This window comes from Neodiprion lecontei, chromosome 2, assembly GCF_021901455.1.
Source record: "Neodiprion lecontei isolate iyNeoLeco1 chromosome 2, iyNeoLeco1.1, whole genome shotgun sequence".
Classification (NCBI taxonomy): Eukaryota; Metazoa; Arthropoda; class Insecta; order Hymenoptera; family Diprionidae; genus Neodiprion; species Neodiprion lecontei.
This window is the reverse complement of record NC_060261.1, coordinates 32,971,482-32,993,889: the sequence shown is the minus strand read 5'-3', so window position 1 is coordinate 32,993,889 and position 22,408 is coordinate 32,971,482. Positions and strand designations below refer to the sequence as shown.

The window sequence follows — 22,408 nt, the reverse complement described above, 5'->3', positions numbered from 1 at the left end:
TAACGCAAAATGGTCATATTCGGGCTGTATTTCCTGGATTATACCGTCGTGCTTTATAGCGAGGAGAAGCAAGGGGAATTGGAAATCTGAACGGTGGGGAAAAACATTCAAGTCAACCGGACGTGAATCGAGCTGCTACTGTATATGAATATTATGATACCTTGCATACGTAGATGAGCTCGGCGTTTATATCGCCTCGCGTTCACGAATACACGGAGATTTTCGTACCTGTAACTGAGCCAAAATCTTGTAAGTTACGTAAAACTGGAAGACATGGAAATCATCGTTTCATGTTACCACGTACGATTTATCCGTCTTAATTCTTCAGGACTAGGAGGAATGCCGTTTATCTGGATTCAACAAGACTCGATTCATTTTTTTAAATTCAAAGGTCACCAATTAACGTATCAATACCGTGTTCCAAGTTTCAGCTACTTTTACCCATTACGGCATATGAGGCAAAAAAATTGAACCCAAGAAATCGGGGGCCCCTGTAAAGATCGTTTATATTTACTGGGGCAATCGAATCAACCGCAAACTTTAATTTCGATGCAAAAAATAAATAAATCAAATAACAAAGTATACAAATTATAGAAATTCTTCCGATAACTTCTATCATCTAAGCAAAAAACCTATTTTGAAGATTGCTTGTTGTTGTTTTATAATGTGTGCAGCAGCTCTTTATCGCTGACACGATTCCAGCTATTGCTTAGAATACTGTTTTTATTATTACAGTGACGATCGTGAGAAATTAGCATATTTGCAACAACACGTCGTAGTTCTGTAAACAGAAAGCATTCCATTCCTCATTCGCGTTCATAAATTTCCCAAACGGCTGTGCAGGTCAGCTGGCATGATAATTAGTTAGCCACAGCGTAACTCATTACGAAATTTTTCCTGAGCAAGTTCAAGTTCGTAACCAATTGCCGCAAAATATCAACAGTGATCAAAACTCGAACATCGTGTAAAGGTAGTTCTACTTCTGTGCGAATCACGTATAGGTAAATACCGTTTCTTCATCGACATTATCTTCCTCGTTCCCTACTCTTCCATTTTGTATCTCTTTCCATGACATCATAGCTTGGCAAATTAAATTTGGTTGAACATTATCTGCATCTCATTACTCAAGTATAGAACACGCGAAAGCGCGCAACCTTGACCAGTTATGCTAAACTATTCGCCGATCAACACCTGACGTTACGAGCGAAGATTTGCTAAGTTTTCATCGTTAAGAGCATCCGATTAGATCGTAACCAATAAAAAACACAGTACATTCACGCTTTTTGAAAATTATTGCCCGTTTACATTGTACTGTCAAATTTTTCAGTCAGTATTTCGACCCAATGAATTCCTGTTTCCAATTTTGAGATCAGGTGGATCAAAAACTGCACCCCGTCAGCTGTGCGATAATTTTCTAAAATGGCGATTGCCTGCTTTTGTAATATAAAAATTTTATATGCCGAGAGAATTAATTCTACTCCCATAAATAACACCTAAACATCACAGTGCGTGGTTACTTAATCGTGAATGTGTAGATTTGGCGAAATGCAAAAACAAACAAAAAAACTTATGTGATTTGTAATTTTTTCAAATCAAATATTCAAATACGGGTACGAGCGACGCAATTCGGTAAACAATTTCCGCATAGTTACAGCTTCTCGCATTACGTACAGCGTATTGTAATACCATTTTCGTGACAGTATATTTATACATGTATGATATCGAATCTAAAACGTATAAGTTTATTGATTACGTAGCAAAATACCTATTTAAATATTTGGTGTCACATTATTACCAAGCTAAGTAATTATTCATTATTATACAATATGCGAATAGCCATATTGGATATGGGCAGTGCTCCGTAGTAATAGTAGTAGTATATTATAACAGTAAAATAAACTTAAACTTTTTTGTATATTATTATGATATATAAATATATATGTATGTTTGTATATATGTATATATATACATATTTATGTATATATATATATTATTTTATATGCTAGAAGTAGCCTAAGCACCTGGTGAATGGTGAATTGGTAATGTATAATCGTCAAAAAAGAGCATCACAGGATATGAAAGGATAGAAAATTGGAAGAAAAATTTTTTTCCATAAAAGAAACAACAATTCTCTTTCGTCTTCTATAAAACATATATTATTATTTTCATTATTATAACATAAAACTTATTTATACTCTTTTTTGACCGCAATTGTAATATATTTATCTGTTACATATACTCTCGATTTTTGTAAGCGGAGAAGATTGAAAACAAATTTTAACTTTATTAATTTGTTAAACGGCTTTTTGTGTTTGATCTTTCTGTCGTATCTTGTATTTGTGAGTTAATTTTTTTCATTTACCTAATATTTTTTTTTTCCTTTTCGAAAAAGATCGTATAATAATGTAATTTAACATATTCTCTCTTTATGGTAATATTATTGTCATCATTTAATATATATATATATATATATATATATATTTCCAAATTTTACGTATTCTTTATACACACTTTGCAACGACTTATTCGCGTACGTAGATTTCCCGCCTTCAAGGTTTGCTTCTCTGGTTCCTTGAACTGCGCGATGTCCTCGATTGTCACCATCCAGTAACTAAACTCATTAGAAAAGTACTGACAAGTACCTCCAGCTCCGTTACACTCGATGAACGGTGTCGCGCGGAAATCTTCAAGACAAGAACCCGGACTAGCTAACGATTGTCCTCCACCTTGAGCTCCGGCTCCCGTATGCTATGTCGTTCAACAAAAATTGTCGTATGGTGATTGAAAAAATGGAAAAAGTTACACGAAGCATTCAGAAAAAAATATATCCACCACACCCACCATTATGAAACTGTAACCGATCCAAAGGCTAGTCCATCTGTCGGGACACTCTGGAATACTTAGAGATTGACTGTGCACCGCGATCACGTTGGCTGGAACCTCACAAACGACGCACCTGGGATAAGAGTCGGATGAAAACAGTAGAAAAATTAGTCGCACAAACATTGATTATGACATCTGTTTGGTAATTTTTTTTTTTTTTTTCTTTCACTTCTTTTAGACGAATCGAATTCAACGGTATACCTAGAGATGTACGATTCGATGGCACTTTCCTCGACAGGCATCATCGGCAGAGGGCTGTTTGTCGACAGCCAGTAAGAACGATCATTACGGCTACCGTAGTTGCAAACGTTGTTGACGTCGCAGAACAGGAATGGCATCGTTGAGAATTTCCTTATGCAGGAACCGGCAGAGCCTGTTTTCCGACAAAGGCAATTATGCATGTAGGAGAATATTTTTATCGTGATCAATTTAAACGATTACACCGATTGCAGTTGATAGATGTATACCTACTGTTGCAAAATTAAAGGTTGCAATGCAAGTAAAATGGTTCCCTGAGCGAAATAAAGTACAGGCAAAAGACAGGCAAAATTGAAAGGCAAAGACAAATATCGTATATCCTGAACAAGTGCTTTTGATTTTAAATCTGAAACAGGACTGTGTTTGTAATAATACTCGTTGACTGAGCAACCGTAGATACATGAACGAAAGATCGAACGGCTTATGATGAATTATTATCGGCATCGGCATCAGAGTTCCAGGATGTATACATAAGGAATGTGAATGCAACTTCGTTACACTATATCCTAAACCAAAAGATTCAGTGGATGTGAATTTATGGGAATAATATTTTATCGTAGGTTATTCCGATGACATAGAAATAATCAGTTTTTAAAAAGTCCAAGTCATCCACGGTTTCACCGTTTGTCAAGTGTGGCTGCAACTCTTGACTAAAGATTTCAATTTTAGGGTATTATTTCCGTACTTTGGGACATACGAAGATGAAGATCACGGAATTGGCGAAGTCTGGTTTCAAGTGAAAGAATATATTATTTTGGAAACGGCGATTTCCGAAATGATAATGAACTGTATAATAACTGCGAATAAGCGACGTGATTCTCGACTTTTTTGTATCAATGACACTTTGACAATCACCTAAATCTTGTGAATGCCCTCTTTCGTTTCCATCGAGGTATAGAAGACTGTATCCCTCCCACAGCTTAATGTGTCCTGGTTCGCAGACAGGTACAATAGGAGTTTGGCTGTGCTTGACAAGGAGAATTCCAGTTAGATAATCGGGCGTAGCTTGACAGTCCGCTCCTTGATTTCCCTTCTGTCCCGGGTATCCGATGGGACCCTGTACTCCCTGTATCCCTTGAAGACCGGGAGGTCCGGGCAATCCTGGTGGTCCGACTGGACCCGTAATACCGTTTAAACCTGGACTTCCCTTCTCTCCCTTTAGTCCTGGGAATCCGATTCGTCCCTGGGCTCCCTTTTCTCCCGGTGGTCCAACAATTCCGGTTGCGCCTGAAAGACGAATTCATCAGAATCGTTACATTAGGTCCAATCGTCCTATTTTTTGAGAGCATTTAAAATATAAATTCCAATTTTGTAGCCGGTTATATTTACCTGGAGGGCCTCGTTCTCCCTTGGGACCTGGTAGAGGCTGGATGCAATCATCACCTCTCTCTCCCTTGATGCCTTCGTAGCCAGTGACACCAGGTGCTCCAGGTAATCCTTGGAATCCTTTGTCTCCCTTTTCACCTTGAACACCGGGGGCACCGTTGAATCCGTCGGCTCCCATGTCTCCCTTTTCTCCTGGCCGTCCGTCAAATCCAGGCGGACCTTAATGAAACAATCATTAATCATGTAATTTCGTCACAAATTACGGCTAATTTTAGTACATTGCGTGATTGTGTCCAACAGATATTATCGTGGGCACATAATGGTCACAGTAATAGTCGTGCGTTATTTTTATGCAACTACTGTTTGTCTAGCAAATACTTTTATTTATTGTTTAATTGTTGTCATTTATTTTACAGCAAAGATAGGGGAGACCAGGGCATGACCATTTTCATGTTTCGGAAGAGGTCCGTTGTGCCACGGAAAATTTGTTTTTTGTTTTTTTAAATTTATGGCAAAATAATGATAAATTTGTTTGGGATGGACGAAAATAACTTCTACCCGATGCTTAAAAGCCACAGAAATTCATTAGCGGCTCAAGGGGGCCGTTGTGCCTCGGTCTCAAATATGAAGAACAAAAAAGTTACCCTACTCACGTTATACTAACATTAAAAGACTGTTTATCAAGGGAAAACAGATTTTTTCAATACGATTATCCCATAATGTGTCTGTGTTACAATCGACACCAAGGCTGATACCGGCAAGGTGTCAATTGTAACATGTGTAACAGTGTCTTAATTCGATTGTTAATAATAATACCGAACGTTTTTTTTTTTTTTTTTCTTTTTCAACTAAAACAAATTTGGAAGAAAAAAAAAACCAGTCAGAAATTATCAATAATAAGGGGAAAAAATATTTTATAAAAATTGTTACAACTGACACCGGTCTCCCCTAATTTTCAAACTCAAACTAACGTGGTTAGAATTATTTAAATTTTGTAGACCACCTTTCGCGATGACAACTTAAATTTTGAGATGAACTTCTACGAAGTTTTCTAGCAAGAAGAAATTTAGCTCTCCCCTAGTTTTTTTCTACAATATGTCGAAAGCGTTTGTGAATTAAATACGATGATTGGAGTGTATTATAATGCTGAATTACTACCTCAACACATTAAGACATCTCCGAACGCATTGTCTGAGTCTTACTGATGAATGAGATGAACATTATCCGACCTCCCATGTGTTTATTTATAATATGTATAATAAAAGATCACCTTGCAATCCTTGTTCTCCCTTTTGTCCAGGTGCTCCGTATGCTCCAGGGGGACCAGTGTCTCCCTTGAGTCCTCTAGCTCCGGGTGGTCCAGTTGCCCCTGGCGATCCTTCGAGTCCGTCGTCTCCTGGAATACCGTCGAAACCGACCGGGCCCATGTCTCCCTTTTGTCCTTGGGGACCGATTGGTCCGGGAGGTCCTGGTTTTCCTGGACTTCCATCCCGACCTGCGTCGCCAGGATTTCCTTTCTCTCCGGGTATGCCCGGGCGTCCGTCACGTCCGTTCTTACCCAACAAACCATGAAGCCCCTTCTCTCCCTTGACAGTTAATCCAACAGGTCCGACGGGTCCCATTGGCCCAGTGTCACCTGAAAATAACCGAAGCTTTCGATATACCGGACTTCCAGAAAAAATGCTGGTGAGAATTTGCTTTCAGAGGGTTCCCAACCCAAGAGCTTAGTATAACGTTCACGATGTTCAAAGTTGTATGGGTTCGGGAGTAAGGGAAGAAACAAATTGAGCAAATCAGGTTTAGAAGTACGTAATTTCAACTTTAATTTGAAAAAAAAATTATTGCGTAACATGAAAATTGCGGCTGTTATGGCATTGAAGGTATGATGTGTAAAAAACGTTGAAAATAGTAACCATATTTTCAGCCAAAGGAGTATCCGAAAAAGGAAAACCAAAGATCACTTTAGAGGCTAAATAGATAAAGTCCTCTACCCTCCTAGGTAACCGATTTTCAGTGAAGTGAAATTTAGTAGAGTTGTGAATTTTTTTTATTGGTAAGTCACATCTTCTGGAGTTTCGGCAGTGTCCTCAGCTGTATATGTTGAACGGAAAGACGGATACTAAATCCGTTCCATAGGAGGATAGTCGATAACTTCTTTAATTTTGCGAATTTTGGGTTCAGTGACCAATCAAAATAAAGATAATGGACCCGACTACAATGATATGCAGAAATCCAAAAATCGATGAAAAATTACTTCTGATATTTAGGAACTCCCTTAATACGAGTTCGCGAAATCTGAATTCAAATGCTATCATACTTCGAAGCTTACCCTTTTGACCCTCGTAGCCCGGAGCTCCGGGAATACCCATGGGCCCTGGAACTCCCTGGTCACCTTTCGCTCCTGCTGGGCCGTCAAAGCCAGGGATACCTTGCTCTCCCATCTCTCCCTTAACGCCATCGTAACCTTGTCGTCCTGGTTCTCCCTTATCTCCCTTTATCGTCATCTGAGGTCCCGGAGGTCCTCGGTCACCCTTTTCTCCTACCTCTCCGATTAAACCGGGGGGTCCAGGAATGCCTGCGTAGATATAAGGAATGATGGAATGGCAGCTTTGTTTTTGCACTGAATAAAGAAACCTATCTGAATGTATACATACCTTCCAGGCCAGTATCTCCCTTCGAACCGTCGAGACCATTTATTCCGGGATAACCTTTTTCTCCCTCGGCTCCAGGGTAACCAGGCAATCCTACTGGACCTTCGGCACCTTCTGGTCCAGGACTTCCGTCTATTCCGTCTCTTCCGGGTAATCCAGGTTCTCCAGGGTAACCCTAACCAGTTAGTAAAATTGATGAACTACCCGTTCGATGAACAAAGCTTACGGAGTGTTCGACGAGCATTAGTCCAGTCAAATTAGAGTAATATTAGATAAATAGAAAAATTAACCGGTAAAAATCTATAAACTGGTGTAGACCATTGTTTTTGAAAATTTTTTTTAGTAAAAGTACTGACCTCTACCTCCGCGACTCGATCAGCCATCTTACAAAAAAAGTGCTCCAATCCACTTTTTTCATTATATCTCGGCAATCGTTGACCCAATCGCAATGAAGGTCAAGTATAACAATTACAGCTCATTGAATTCTCTATAAAAAAGGTACGATTCGTTTTATTGATATTTTGAATACTTTTATGCAATACACTATAGAATGTATGGATAAATGTATTTTTTGTGTCAGGCTGTTGTTAAAATTACACTCTCAATGTAGAACATGTAAAAAAAATATTAATTAACAAAAATGATCAATTTCTATATAATATTTCTGATACACACAAAAATTTGGCAACTCTTACTATTTAAATATTCTTGTACACGACCAGTAGTGGGAATAGTCTTTTCTATAAGGTCTTACCGAGCCGTTTCAGCAAGTTGTAATTTTGCGAGGCTATGATTATCATCACTGTCCTCATCAACGATCACGAAAAAATCATAGCGCCACAGATTCACAACCTGCAGGAACGGCTCGGTCGAACCTTATATAAAAGACTATTCCCAGTACTGGTCGTGTACAAGAATATTTAAATAGTAAGAGTTGCCAAATTTTTATGTGTATCAGAAATATTACACAAAAATTGATCATTTTTGTTAATTAATATTTTTTTTACATGCTTTACACTGAGAGTGTAATTTTAACAATTGCCTGACATAAAAAATACATCTATCTATATATTCAACAGTGTATTGCAGAAAAAGTATTCAAGATATGAATAAAATGGATTTTACCTTTTTTATAGACAATTCAATCAGTTTTAATTTTTACACTGAACCTTCATTGCGAGTGGATCAACGATTGCCGAGATATACTGAAAAAAATTGGATTGGAGCACCTTTTCTTCAAAATGGCGGATCGAGCGGTGGGAGTAGGGCTCAAGCTTTTACCATATTCAAAAGTATGCTAAAATAAAAGTCTCCACCAATTTATAGCTTTTTACCGCTTAATGTTTCCGATCTTTGCTAATTTGACTGGAGTAGATACAGACACGTCGCTACCGTCGGAACGTCTCCGAAATAGGGTGATCACAGTTCTCTCACGTGATGGAATTTTTCAATATTCTCGTTATATTAAATTTAGCTGAATCAAATTTTTTAAACTGCAGCTACAGTCTGAGACTTCGAGGCGAAGAGAGAGTAGGTATATTTAATTTTCATCACCCTTACCAAATCACCCTTGATACCTAGCAGTCCTGGGACACCTGTAAAGCCCTTTTCGCCTGGCAATCCCGGGATCCCGTCTTTGCCAGGAGATCCAGGCTCTCCTTTGAGACCGGGCAAGCCATCGCGACCGATTCCAGCTCTACCAGGCTCACCCTTCGCTCCATCGAGTCCATCGCGTCCCGGTGGTCCTTGAGGTCCTCTGGCACCAGGCATTCCAGGCTCACCCTTCTGTCCCTTCTCTGAAACTGCACCCGGCTCTCCTTTCATACCCTGAAAATGAAGAATAAAAAGAATTTAACGATAACATTCGTCGACGGCATGCCGTGCAGATATAACAACCGAAGAAAGTGGTGAACCACAGTATTTTGTTGTACTTCCTCAATTACTGCTAACTACACTGCCGGCCAAAAGTTTGTCGAAGGTAAATCTGCCCTCTTTAAAACGCCGCTTAAGAAATTGGATTAATTTTATTTTTGAGTCCGCTATCTAACTTTTAGTGTGGCAAGAAATTTTGACAAGTGTACCCAAAGTTGTGACCGGCAGTGTATATAGATTCAAACTTTAATCAAGAGCATCAAAATTTGAATCAGATGAAGAACTTACGTCTAGACCGGGGAAGCCCCGATCTCCCTTTGGTCCTTTGGGTCCGATCAGACCAGGCATTCCTGGAATACCTTGGAATCCGATGTCTCCCTTATCCCCAGGGGTTCCAGCTCGTCCAGGAAGTCCGTCCAGGCCCGGAATACCAGGGAAACCGTCCATACCTTGAAGTCCTATGTCTCCCTTGGCGCCAGGTAATCCATTGACTCCTGGAAGTCCCGGTGATCCAGGCGCACCGCGGCCTCCTGGGTAACCTTTAGGACCTGTCTCGCCCGTGGATCCCCTTTCACCTTTGTAACCGGGGAATCCAGAAACTCCGTCTTTCCCAGGTTCCCCGACCAAGCCCGGCTCTCCTGTAAAGTTTATAAAGTATTAAATATCGTCGCACCCATTCATTTTGCATCTAAGTCATTTCTTCACCAACTCAGCCACTTTTTTTCAACCTCTCGGATCTCTTTCATAATTAGTTATATAGTATTACTACTAAACGGTACTCTCTTTGAATTATTTCAGATTTTTTAATTTACTCGTTTTGGAAATGGTTTTTTTTTTTAAACTAAACCAGTACATCATGGAAGTCGCGCAAAAAATATTTTAGAATAAAAAAATTATGTTTTTCCATGAACCATTTAATGCAATATATGCTACATTTTTGATGGCATCACCTTTGATTTCGCTATAAATTTTAGAGGATATTTGGCAGTATATTGGGAACGTATAAAAAAATTAGCATCGTGGAACCCGACATTCTTGCCGAGTGGAAAAAATATTTTACGGAGAAAGGTGAATCTGAGTTCCTTTTTTCCATTAACTACTTAATGCGATGTATTGTTATTCACAGCATCAAAAATATAACATACGTCGTATTAAATAGTTCATGGAAAAAAAGAACTCAGATTCATCTTTCTCGGTCAAATATTTTTTCTACGATGCCAATTTTTTTATACGTTCCCAAAAATCCAATGTAAGAACTTTGGTCATCGAAGTACAAATCGGCATGATTCTTTTTTTTTTGAATAATGTTGTTAATTTTGGAGGTTATGTCGATAAATCGTCTAAAAGATGTGCCGGGGACGGTTGTAACCCATCTTTCGGGGTCGCCTAAAACATTTCATCCCATGTATTTTAAAACTGATAAAGCTGTTTTTTATCGCAGAAAAGCAAAGTTTGTTACTTTCGTCAAATTTTACTGGCTCTCAGATTTATTTAAGGTTTCACTATCATGATCCTGAATATATCATAAAATTAGCGCAAATGTGATGTAACTAATTTTATTGCTAAGTTGAAGTTCAGTTTTTAATTGAACGAGACTGAACCTTAAGTAATGTTGTGCATGATTCTGTAACATTTGTTTCAATAAATAGGTATAAACAACATTGTTCGCGATTTTTTAAATTGCCCCCAGATGTATTTGCAATCCAGAGAATGGCACTACAGCCTTATACTTTAGTAGTCAGATAACCAAGGTTCAATTAAAGCTTGCTATCAATGAAACTTTTGAAATTGTAGTCGTTAACAACGATTTTCCGGAAAATGTTTCAATTAACCCAGGTCTCTCCTACTACTATACAACCAGTTATGAAACAGATCCGAGGGTATAAAAAACCGTTGCTGAGTACATAGAGAACGCCTCACTGCGACTATTTCATTAATCCAATTTTCTCTTTTTATTCGTTTTTACTAAGCTGTCCAAAATTTGAAGATTCCTTTGTACTTAACAGAAAGTTCTCAATATTTTACTCACCTTTTGGTCCATCGGCACCTGGCGTCCCAGAAATTCCAGGTGGTCCAGGCGGACCAATTGGACCAGTGTCTCCCTTATCTCCCGGTGCTCCTGGAAGTCCATCCAATCCCGTAATTCCTAAGTCTCCCTTTTCTCCAATAATACCTGGCGGCCCTGAGCTTCCCACTCGTCCATCTTTACCCGGTGGTCCGGGTAGACCCCGTTCACCTTTTCTTCCTTCAGGACCAGTAGGACCGGGGTTCCCCTGCATGGGAATACCAGCCTCACCCTTGTCTCCTTTGACGGCTGGTAATCCAGGATATCCTCGCGGACCTACAGGACCCGGTACTCCATCGAATCCCATAATACCCGGCTGTCCTTTGTCACCACGTGGACCGGGTAAACCACGCTGGCCAGGGGGTCCAGGGGGTCCAATAGCTCCTGGAGGTCCTGCAGGTCCCTGTTTTGGATTAAGAACGATGAAAATTAATAACTTGTGGATTCATGGAAATTCAGCTAAGCATGTAAACAAAATTCGTACATAAGTGATTTGAAGTCAGTTTGAAAAAAATCGTTAATCTTCATAGTAAGCCATGGTGCGTACTTAAGGCTGATCTCAATGTTATCTGATTAGCCGTCGTTTGATTTTAATGAAATTATGAGCTTCCACGAATTCTATCAGCTATGAACTTATTCCGGGGGCTATCCGGTTTCGGGGTTTGATTATTGTAGCTCATTTCGATAACGCACCTCCCAAGTTACTGTATAGCGACTAAATATAGACTTCTTGTACGTAATTAAGCGCAATTATTAAACCACGATCTCAAGGAGTTAAAAGTTTGCAGATGTCCAAACCACATCACACAATTCACAAGTTATAATCAAATAACGAGTTTGAAGTACATCAAAGAGATAATATAGGGTAAAAGAAAATTAAACGTTCTTGATAGTAAAGCTTCGGAAATTCTATTGGCGCCTATGTTCGTACCTAAGAATGAATTTCGCACACTCAATACTCAAGAGCAATTAGGTCTTTTTCGAATTTGTGACACGAAAATTATGCTTTACATAAGAATGCTTGGCCTGGAATAGTGTTCGGTAATTTTAGAGTTTGCTGAAGTAAAAAATAACATTGCTCCTAAGTCAACTGATCGAATGATTCAAAAACTCGTTAGCTGTTGAGTATTTTACTTCATAAGAAGATTTCACTTTCAACTGAGCCGTCAAAACTAAAAATTTCAATCCACGAAATTCATTCATACATATTTACGTAGGATATGGTAAATATCACCTATATAATCAACCAATTAATCAAACACTTGGCACTCACTTCAGGACCTGGATATCCTTTTTCACCTGGTAGTCCGTCAAGTCCCGGTATCCCAGATTCACCCTTCAATCCTGGCAGCCCCCGGTCACCCTTGGGTGCGTTCTTGTATTCCGAAAATGGACATGTACCTGCATATTAAAATACGTTAATTAATCACATTACCATCACACCGTGTCATAAAAAATATTAAAATACTTTATAGACGGAGAGTTGGTGGCCATTTGACTCACGTCATTTCTTAAACAAAATTTTCCATCTTAGATGACGATGATGATAAGATGGAAGATTTTATTTATGAAATGACGTAAGTTAAATGACCACCAGCTCTTAGACTATTATCCATACCTGGTTCTCCTTGAGGACCGTCTAGACCGGGTAGTCCTTTAGTTCCTTTGATTCCAGGTTGGCCAGGAATTCCTGCCTCTCCCTTAATGCTGAGACCTTCATCTCCCTTGGCTCCTGGTGTTCCCGGTCTTCCATTAGCTCCATCAATACCAGGGTATCCTCGGTCACCCTTGAAACAGAACAGCGCTCAAAATTTTTTTTCGATGTAAGAATAAGACTCCGAATCTGTTGTGACAATAACTCCTTGGTCACTATCTTTTTTCTTATTAGGCAGCCCTCCAATCGTCTTACCTTAGCTCCTTTCTCTCCGGGGAGACCTCCATAACCTACACTGCCCTTCTCTCCGCGTTGTCCAGGTGGTCCGAAAGGACCACGGTCACCTGGTACGCCTCTTTCTCCTTGATCACCCTTCTTCATAATCAATTGGCTGCCTGATACTACAGCTGCAGCACCCCGTTCACCCTGAGGACCCGGTACCCCATCCCTACCGTCCTCTCCCTATAAAATCCAATATCATAATGATTGAATCAGCTCACCCGTTGGATATAAGAACCATTTTATCATTGCCTTTGTAAAAAGATACATAAATAAATGAAGTACAAATAACACTGGTCTGCAGAAAAAAAAACTTTGTTTTTCTCCTTCTTATTCTTATGAATGATTATAATAGAACAGATATTATAGATTCGGCACATTAAAACCGTTGTATCTCTAATATTTTTATTTGAAGGAAGATTTCGTTGCAGACCTGTGTAATTTACCTTATCTCCAGGAGGACCAATGGATCCTGGCGATCCGTCAGCGCCACTCGCGCCCGCGTATCCACGTTCACCTGGAGGACCACGAGGTCCCTCAGCGCCTGGTAATCCATCATATCCACGGTCACCTTTTTTTCCTACTTCGCCGGGTCTGCAGTCTGAACAACGACCTCCAATGTCTCCCTTCGGCCCTGGTTCACCGGGAATTCCAGCAGGACCATCTCGACCAGGGTTACCTGGCGCTCCCGGAAAACCGGCTGCTCCAGGTGCTCCGGGGATGCCCATTAAAGAGTCTCCGGGGTATCCTCTGCGACCCATTTGCCCAGGTTCACCTTTTTGACCCTTCGCGCCATCGCTTCCAGGAAAGCCGTCCATTCCTTTAGGTCCCTACGTTATGAAACATGAAAAGTAGTATTTTTGGAATCAGTCCAGTCAATAGGGGTTTTTGCCCTACAAAAGGTGGTGTAGTCATGATATTGATATATGTCATCTAGTTCCGTGCCCCAATGAAAGATCCTAGTTTCCGAGCCTGCGGGGATTCCGCTTGGTGTGCCATTTTGGATTAAAGGTACATAAAAATGTTTTTTTCAAAATAATTCCTGGACGGCTGATCTTACGACAAAACTGTTTTACACGAATTTGAAAATAGCTAAATTTCCTACATTTTTTGTATAATGACTTTTCTTGTAAGTCCGATGTATAACAAGTTACAACGGTGGAAACGTGAATATTCTTACTCACCACTCCCTTCACAGGTCAAAAATTTGAATTTTTCATCGGAGCCCGGAACTAAATGACATATATCAAAAGCATTACTACACCATCTTTTGTACGGCAAAGGTCTTTTTTACTCCCTATTGACTGGGCTAAATAGAAAAAGCTGGTGAAATTTGAATTTACATAATATTATGCATCATGTAATTAAATAGCTACGCTAACTCACGGGGATGGAAATTCCGTTGTCACCAGGGAAACCACGAGGCCCAGCAGGTCCTTCTAGCCCGTCGTAACCCCTCGGGCCAATTTCTCCGGGAGCACCGTCCAGTCCCGCATTACCCTTAGCTCCTTTTTCTCCCGGGGCTCCTTCACGCCCTGGGGTACCAGGTATTCCAAGGCCACCAGCGAGACCCTGAGGTCCTCTAGGTCCAGGTTGTCCAGGAAAACCGTCCAATCCTTTGGGTCCAGATGGTCCAGGGTACCCTCTCGGTCCTGGTTCTCCTGGCGGTCCAGCCACGCCGTGGCCACCCTGCCAATCAGTATAATTACACAATAAAATTTCTCTCTGCATATGGCTGATTCCATCTCAGATGATGCAGGCCACCAAATTCATCATTACGATTGTCTCAACACAAATTGATGTTCATTTTTCGGAAATTGAACATTAAATATCAGAAAAAAACCATATTTACCATATAATCTTAAGAAATCGGTGTCGGGTATGAAAAATTTATTTGGGTACCAATAAAATATATGTGTCCGTTTATTTTGGCCAAGGAAGAACATACTTCAGTTACGAGCAATTTTGGAATATGACATCCGCTGGCCTGCATGATTTAAGATGGATTCATCCATACGTGACTGTAAATTGATTACTTACCCCAGGAGGTCCTGCAGGTCCAACCATTCCCGACAGCCCGGGAGGACCGTCGAGCCCAGGCTCTCCTTTAGCACCTGGGCGTCCGGGGAGTCCTTCTAATCCGTCATCACCTCGGTCACCTTTTTGCCCTTGGGGTCCAGGAGGTCCAGAATCTCCTTCTCTACCCTGTAAATATTGGAATAGCGATTTTAACCGACCGTCGCTTCCTTACAATAAAAAGTTGTTTTATAAAGAAAAATCACAACCATACCCGTGAAAAAATAATCAGATACGATCGTACCTGCACTCACATACGACCATATGTGGTCGTATCTAGCATCATGCATATACACATACGATACGTGTAAATATTGTACTTCTGTGTTCTATAAATATGAGAAATATTCATATATAGCCACATAAATATGAACAAAATTTTTCACGGGATGTATGAACATATTCACTCATGTATGATCTGATACGACCGTATGGAAGCATATTTGTGTATATATGACCATACATGGTTAGGCCTGGCCATTTTTTCGTATACGATCAGATATGCTCAATCCATATTATATGATCATATCCGATTATTTTTTCTCGGGCATACCACAATGTCATTATGATTATAACTTACACGATCACCATGTGGACCGGGAAGTCCCTTTTCTCCTTTCACACCGTCTCTTCCGGGCGGCCCAGCATCTCCAGTATACCCTGGTTCACCTCTTTCGCCTTCCGGTCCAATCTCTCCCTGGAATTTGTGCGATCGTCATTATCAAAGTCTACAAATGGCACTTTTCTTACTCGACATACCTTTTGTCCCTTTTCTCCAGTTGCTCCCTGTGGCCCGGTGGTTCCTTTGTTACCCGTGAAGGGCACACTATTTACTACCCCTGGGGGCCCCTTCTCCCCCTTGATCCCCTTTTCTCCCTTCGGACCTTCAAATCCAATCCCCATGGGTCCCCTCTCACCCTTAGGACCTCGAAGTCCTCTAGGTCCCTGAGAAATGTCGGATTCAGTCTCAGTTAAGTCGATACACCGCGGTCAAGGTGAAAGTACGTTTACCGATAATGATAATTACCTCTGGTCCCGTATCACCCTTTGGCCCCGGAAATCCTGGGGCTCCTTCAGGCCCTGGCAGACCTTGAGGCCCGGGAACTCCATCAATACCGGGTTCTCCCTTTTGCCCTACCGGGAATGATCCTGCGAAAGCTGCAATACCTTTGTCACCCTTGGGACCAGGCGTTCCTTTGAAACCTCGAGGTCCAGGTTGACCGGGACGGCCGTCAAGACCAGGGGCTCCCTGCAAACGTATGAGCGACAATTTGTAAATACTAACCGTCAAAAAAATTAAACCATACCGAATTTTGTCGGGTGAAAGTCAGTCATTTTCAAAATGCCATATCTTCGTGTAAAATGTTCGCACCGAAGAGAACGGGTCCTTTTTCACGGCCGTTCAAAGTTTTTTTTGCATTTTTTTATGGAAAATTGAATAACCTTTCGAAAAAAAATCGTAGCCCGGATATGAAAAGGTATTTTAAAGAGAAAATCTGTGCCTAAAACTTGGTTATCTTTGAAATACGACGACAAAATTCATTCTTCAAAATAGATACTTCCTTTCCAGAAAGTAACACAAGTGTCTCTACAGGTCAAAACTCGAAAAGGAAACAGCGTCGGCCAAATTTAAAAAGATGTTTTCGAAAGTCAAGGTTCCAAACTTCAAAATGCGCTTGTGTTCTCTCTCGTGCGAACATTTTACACAAAGTTATGGCATTTTAAAAATGCCTGATCTTTAACCCAGAAAATTCAATATTCTGTAATGTTTTTGACGAGTGTACATCTAGCCGGTGAAATAACTCACACAGTTGTAGAAAAAAACTTACGTCAGTTCCGTTGCATCCATCGCGACCTGGCAGACCAGCCGCTCCTGGGGCTCCTTGACCTCCGTCTCGACCATTAACACCAGGATGTCCAGGAAGTCCCATTTTACCCTGATATCACACAATGCGAATCATGAATTTTCAACAGCTCTGAAATTCCTTATCAAGCTAGTCTGGTGACCAATAAATACTCACTCGATCTCCCTTTGGTCCGCGAGGTCCCTGCAAACCCGACTCTCCCTTCGCACCCTTAGGTCCAAGCAGCCCTTCCAGCCCAGGAAAACCTTGCTGGCCCTTGGGTCCTACTGGTCCAGGTATTCCTGATGGTCCCTTGAACATCGATATAGAGCATTGGTACACGCATACATTCTCTTCCATCGAAACCATGCAAAAAACGCCACCACGAGATAGATACTTACACGTGATCCTTTCTCGGCAAAGCATTTGCGAACGCAGCATCCAGAGCCCGATGTACAGTTCTTGGCTGCACCGGGTACAGGAACTGCTACGTAGCTGCTTGGATAATTCGTATCTCCGTCGTCTTGTCGTCCGTAGTTACCGTAACGATAATCAACTCTGTTTGCATAATCATCGCCACCAGATCCCCGACTTCCCACTGAACCTTCTCCACCTCCTCCGCCAGAAGTAGTACGTCCCGATGGTGGAACTTCGGGCACTCCCGTCAGTTGAGAACCAGCCCAAGAACTACCGTCGGGGTAGTTTCGTCCTCCACTCCCGCGCACAATGTACGGGTCATTGCGTTCCCCAGTTGACGAGCCTCCTGATCTTGACGAGTCTACAGATACTGCGGACCGATAACCAGAACTCGAACCTCCGTAAGAGTAACTGCTTTCTCCGGCTCTCCTTCCGTAGTAAGGATCGTTTTGTCTGTCGGTATTTGTGCTTCCCGATCCTACTCTGTTCGGAGTTCCACTGGTTCGAGAGCCGGAACTTGAACTTCCGTAAGGGTATCTTCTGTTTCCATCCCGACTTGCATAGTACGGATCGTTTCCTCTATCGGTAGAAGAAACTTCTGCTCCTACGCTGTTGAAAGTTCCACTGGCTTGAGACCCGGAACTTGAACTTCCGTAAGGATATCTTCTGTCTCCACCCCGACTCGCATAGTACGGATCGTTGCGTGCATAGTAAGATGAACGCCCTGCTCCTTCGCCTCCAGCACCGCTGTTGGCCGCAGAGCCAGATCCACTGTTGTAACCTGAGCGTCCGGTTGAACCTCCGCTTCCATACCCGTAGGGTGAACCACGAGGATCACTGCTGGCGCCGTCAGTACCGTACCCACTGGACGTACCGTAGGTTGATGAGTAGGGATTTCCCCCACTTCTTGCACTGCTGCTATTGTAGTAGTAGCCACCTGCACTTCCACCCCGACGGGAACCACTCCCGTACACACGATTGCCGTTGCTATAACCCTCTCGACTTGTATTATTGTAATTGTAAGAGTTTCCTCCAGAGAGATTCGAGTCTCCAGCCGTCAGATTTGGCGAAGATTGATCATCCCAGCCATTCGCATCTGTGAACCAAGTGAAAATTTGATCTTCAGCAATGAGAAAAGGAAATTAACGAAACCGTAGCAAATAGTCGCTACAAACCTGCGTCAGCGGGGTTAATCAAACGTCCGTCAGCGTCGTAATTTCCGTAGTATGGGTCGTCGTAATCATCCTGCTCCGCGTTCCAACCATCGGGCTTTCCTATATCGCCTCGAGTCAATGGGACTACTGGCTCAGGCCCTCGTAACGTGTCCGTGTAATTTTGCTAAAAAAATTAGAATTGATTAGCCGATATGCAAATATCGTGAATAGCATTGTCGTTCCCAGCTGCACTTGCTGGAATCCATATCGCCATGCGAGACTATATCGAAGATTACGTCAATTAGTATGTGCACATCTGTGCGATATTGAGTCATCGTTGAGACGGTGGAAGGTTTGTGTAAGCATTTGCCCTTTTACTCAAACTTTTTCATACCCGTTTAAACTTGGATCGTTAGCCGGATTACGTGAGGCGAAGCTACAAGGATCTCAAACGCAGAACTCAACTTAGACAAGGCATGTCGAGGAATCGGAACTGATAATCAATATAGTCTTACAATTAGTGATTTGCAAGTAAGACAATTACTCAAGAGATTTTACGGTTTAGTTAAGACGGAAAAAATAAATGTTCGCGTATGTACACAGTATGCATCTCGTTATAACTTTTAATCTAACTAGGCGGTGATTCACGCTTCGCAGAAGATCATTGTCTTGTTCGTGTGGTCTCATTTGAATAATAGAGAACTATGCAGTCTGACAGGAAGTGCAGGAGATAGTAGAATTATCTCTCGATTGACAAGCAGTGGTGCAGCAGCCACAAAAGAAGTGAATTACTATAAAGAAGTGAGATGGCTCGTATAGAAAAATAGTTCAACTGATTTGTAATTATACTCATTGAAATCACCGGTCATTCATTAACTATATCTTGGCTGTCCCCCATTTATTGGACAATGAAACCCTTGATAAATTGTATCAAACAATAAGCGACGAAGTAAACGAGCATCCGATTAATAAATAAAATAAGTTTATGTTCAGCTCTCTCGCACTCCCTCCCTCCTTCTCTCGCTAGTGTGTCATTTGTAGCTTTATAATTAATGTAGCATAATACGTAATAAAAGTATTATACGCATACATAACAACTATCAGCCCTGAGTCGACTTATTGTAGATTTACGCATACTTATTTATAGTTACGAGAACGTGACCTAGATAAGAAGGGTTACATTACTAGCAGTCATTACGATTAATTTTATCTCGCATCTATCTTCCATAATATCTGTGAATGTCGCGCACGAAAATTGGAACAAGTTGTCATAATCGCATGATCCATAATTACGAATGTTTACAAAAAAATGCTATTGCGTTCAATGGAAGTAACCTAATTTTCGTATCCCAGATAGGAGATATCTTCTTGCAACGGTTCAAGAATATCGTCCCTTTTATCGGCTTGCGCGTGAAAATATAATTTACGGAACCCGCAGCCGCGGCCATTCGGCCACTAGCAATAATCATTATACAAATACATATGCTCGGTTATCAACCCTCACCAAATTATGACTGTCATGCAATCCATCGTCCTGAGATCCCGTGCGAAATCGTTACGTAAATCAGCCTAAGACGCGATTACAAAACCACACATTATACATTTATTGGCAATTACACTGGCTGTGCACATTATACCGGGCACAATTTTATACACTTCTAGCGATTTGATACGCAAATTTGATTTCGATTTTTTATCTACGTTCGTGGTAAAAAATCGATAATTAGATCGCGACGCAAAGCGATCATGCTTGGGATAATAAAATTGCCCCGGCGACTATTTTCAGTCGTGAGTAACGACTTCGCGCACTCCGCTTTTCGCCCCCGCGATTGAAGCAGTTCGCAAGATAATAGTGGGACTGTACATGTCAATGGGCCTCATTCCGCGCCGTGGCGGCTGGGCCTTGGCAAAGCCCATACGCCAGCAAAGCTCCGTAGGCGGACTAGTCGTCAGTATCGAGAGCCTGCACATCACCTTGTGAGATGGTGGTGATGGTGATATTTACAGAGGTATCGTCATACATGATACGAATTCGTCTACGTTACTCCGGATCTACATCGATGCACACTTTGGTAGATTAAAATTTTTGCATTCGTGTAACAACGATGAATGTACGTGAAAAATTGAGATAAGAAAAAATGAAAAGAGTTGATTCATACAATCACGGATTATCGGGCATGGATGTCTGTTCGAACGAGCACTTTACGTAATTTTTTCAAGCTATATATCCTGGAATAAAATATGAAAGCCAGATTGTCCTGGTGTAAAGCTTCTCGCACTGAATCGCGGTGTGTTACGCAATATTGGGCGCTGGATTAGCAGCCTTAATATTTAAAACAATTTCCGTTCTTACGCTATGCGGGTATAGTGAATGAAACATACGTATACTTGTATCAGAGGCTTGTATACTGTGCTATTATAAGTAGATACACACGTGCTACAGGTTCAATGGTGTAAAAGAACCGCAACAAGTGGCACGGAACCGCGTAACCGGTTGCAGGTACAAAGGCGTACCTGCAAGATTGTCGAAGGAAATTACATCACGTTACAAACTGATTTTTGTCATTGATTGAAGATGATGTTTAAAAAATGGGATGCTAAACAAACGCGTGGGTAATCAAGAGCGTACCTATATGCATAAGCTCAGCCATCGGAACGTGAGTAGAATTATGTGCTGTAAACAGTCGTTGGTAAAACGCATATCGAAATTTACACTATGGAAATATTTTAAATGGAAAATTCGACTTTAACACGCGGCGTACTTATAGCTAATAAATGTATCTAAATTGTTTTTGCAAACTTACCCCTTTGACGATAACTGTCAAGCAAGCTAGGGACGCGAGAACTCTGAAAAATAAAGATCAATGATTATTTAGACCATCGCGAAGAGTGATTTTGAATAAATGAGATTGGACGAAGGCAAAAATCATGCCGCTTATCACTTTTAGCTGTGTTAAATCGCCAACGTTCTATTATTTCACCAAAATCTCGGAGTGTTCACCAGCTCTAAGCAAGATGTTTCGAATATCTTTCCGTCACAAAAGCAAGAATTATTATCTCCCTGACGAATAGCGAAAGGTTCATGGAGTTTCCATAAGCACGTGTTCACACAACCGATTGAGATGAATACATATACGCCGATTTCTCGAAAATCTACAAGTTCGACTCTTGGTCTGTCCAAGTTGGAGAAAAGTTTTATTAATAAGCCGGTGCCGAGGGTAACAGTAAGTCAAAGAAAAAGCAAACAAATCGTACATTTACCGAAAATAAATTGAACCACGAAAAGAAACGTTCAAATTGAGACCGCGAAGATCGGCATAAGATACGCGGGTATAACAAACTTGTAACCGGTAATAAAAAAGACTTGAATCAACAGTACGAAAAGATACGGTGGAAAGTGTGTAAAATTGTAAATGAGAAAATATGAGTGAAAAATGTAAAAATTGATTTTGAAAAATATTAATTAATTTCCACTCACCGCAATCCTAACCGGGTCATTTCGACCACCCCAGTCCTCGCCGGGGTCTAGAAATTCGTACACTCGTTGTGCAGAGGCAGTCTATTAACTCCGCACAACGGACAGTCGAGACAGTAAAATATCGGGCGGTTGCCACCGCTGGGAAGCGAAGAGAATCAGTTGAGACGGACGTGGTGGACCCGTTCTACCCGTCCCCATCCAGGGCGGCCTCTCCGTCGCTTAGTGCGCGAGTTATCCAAGGTGTAGGCGGAGCCGCGGCGTATAACGTAAGTGCGACCGGGGGACCCGTGCGTACGAAGAGAGCCACGCAAACTAAAGTTCCTACGCGGGTAAAAGGACGATAAAGATATACGTCCCGCAGAAGTAACTCTCGCGCCTCGCGACAACGTCGGCTGGACTAAGACCCGGGGCGCGGAAGGCGAAAATAAAATAAAGAAAAAAAATTTGAAAA

At 41.3% G+C, this 22,408-nt stretch overlaps 1 protein-coding gene and 1 long non-coding RNA gene across 2 annotated transcripts; one reads left to right on the top strand and one right to left on the bottom strand.

Moving 5' to 3' along the window:
- The first annotated feature begins 658 nt into the window (after positions 1–658).
- Positions 659–2,377, top strand: LOC124292800. The gene is made up of 2 exons (XR_006902722.1): positions 659–1,001; positions 1,135–2,377. It is a non-coding gene; the product is annotated as an uncharacterized LOC124292800 (long non-coding RNA).
- Positions 2,378–2,415: 38 nt separating this feature from the next.
- LOC107223566 (collagen alpha-2(IV) chain) lies at positions 2,416–22,328 on the bottom strand. The gene is made up of 26 exons (XM_015663273.2): positions 21,958–22,328; positions 21,284–21,326; positions 18,501–18,663; positions 17,310–18,421; positions 17,086–17,220; positions 16,894–17,001; positions 16,092–16,313; positions 15,824–16,009; positions 15,645–15,761; positions 15,029–15,193; positions 14,375–14,677; positions 13,435–13,818; positions 12,965–13,171; positions 12,674–12,842; positions 12,329–12,456; positions 11,020–11,458; positions 9,279–9,628; positions 8,679–8,945; positions 7,122–7,293; positions 6,797–7,042; positions 5,738–6,103; positions 4,471–4,686; positions 3,997–4,368; positions 3,085–3,256; positions 2,842–2,956; positions 2,416–2,748 (listed from the first exon to the last, which is right to left on the bottom strand). The coding sequence occupies exons 1-26, from the start codon at positions 21,975–21,977 to the stop codon at positions 2,491–2,493; spliced, it is 6,435 nt and encodes a 2,144-aa protein (XP_015518759.2). The 5' UTR covers positions 21,978–22,328; the 3' UTR covers positions 2,416–2,490.
- Positions 22,329–22,408: the final 80 nt, after the last annotated feature.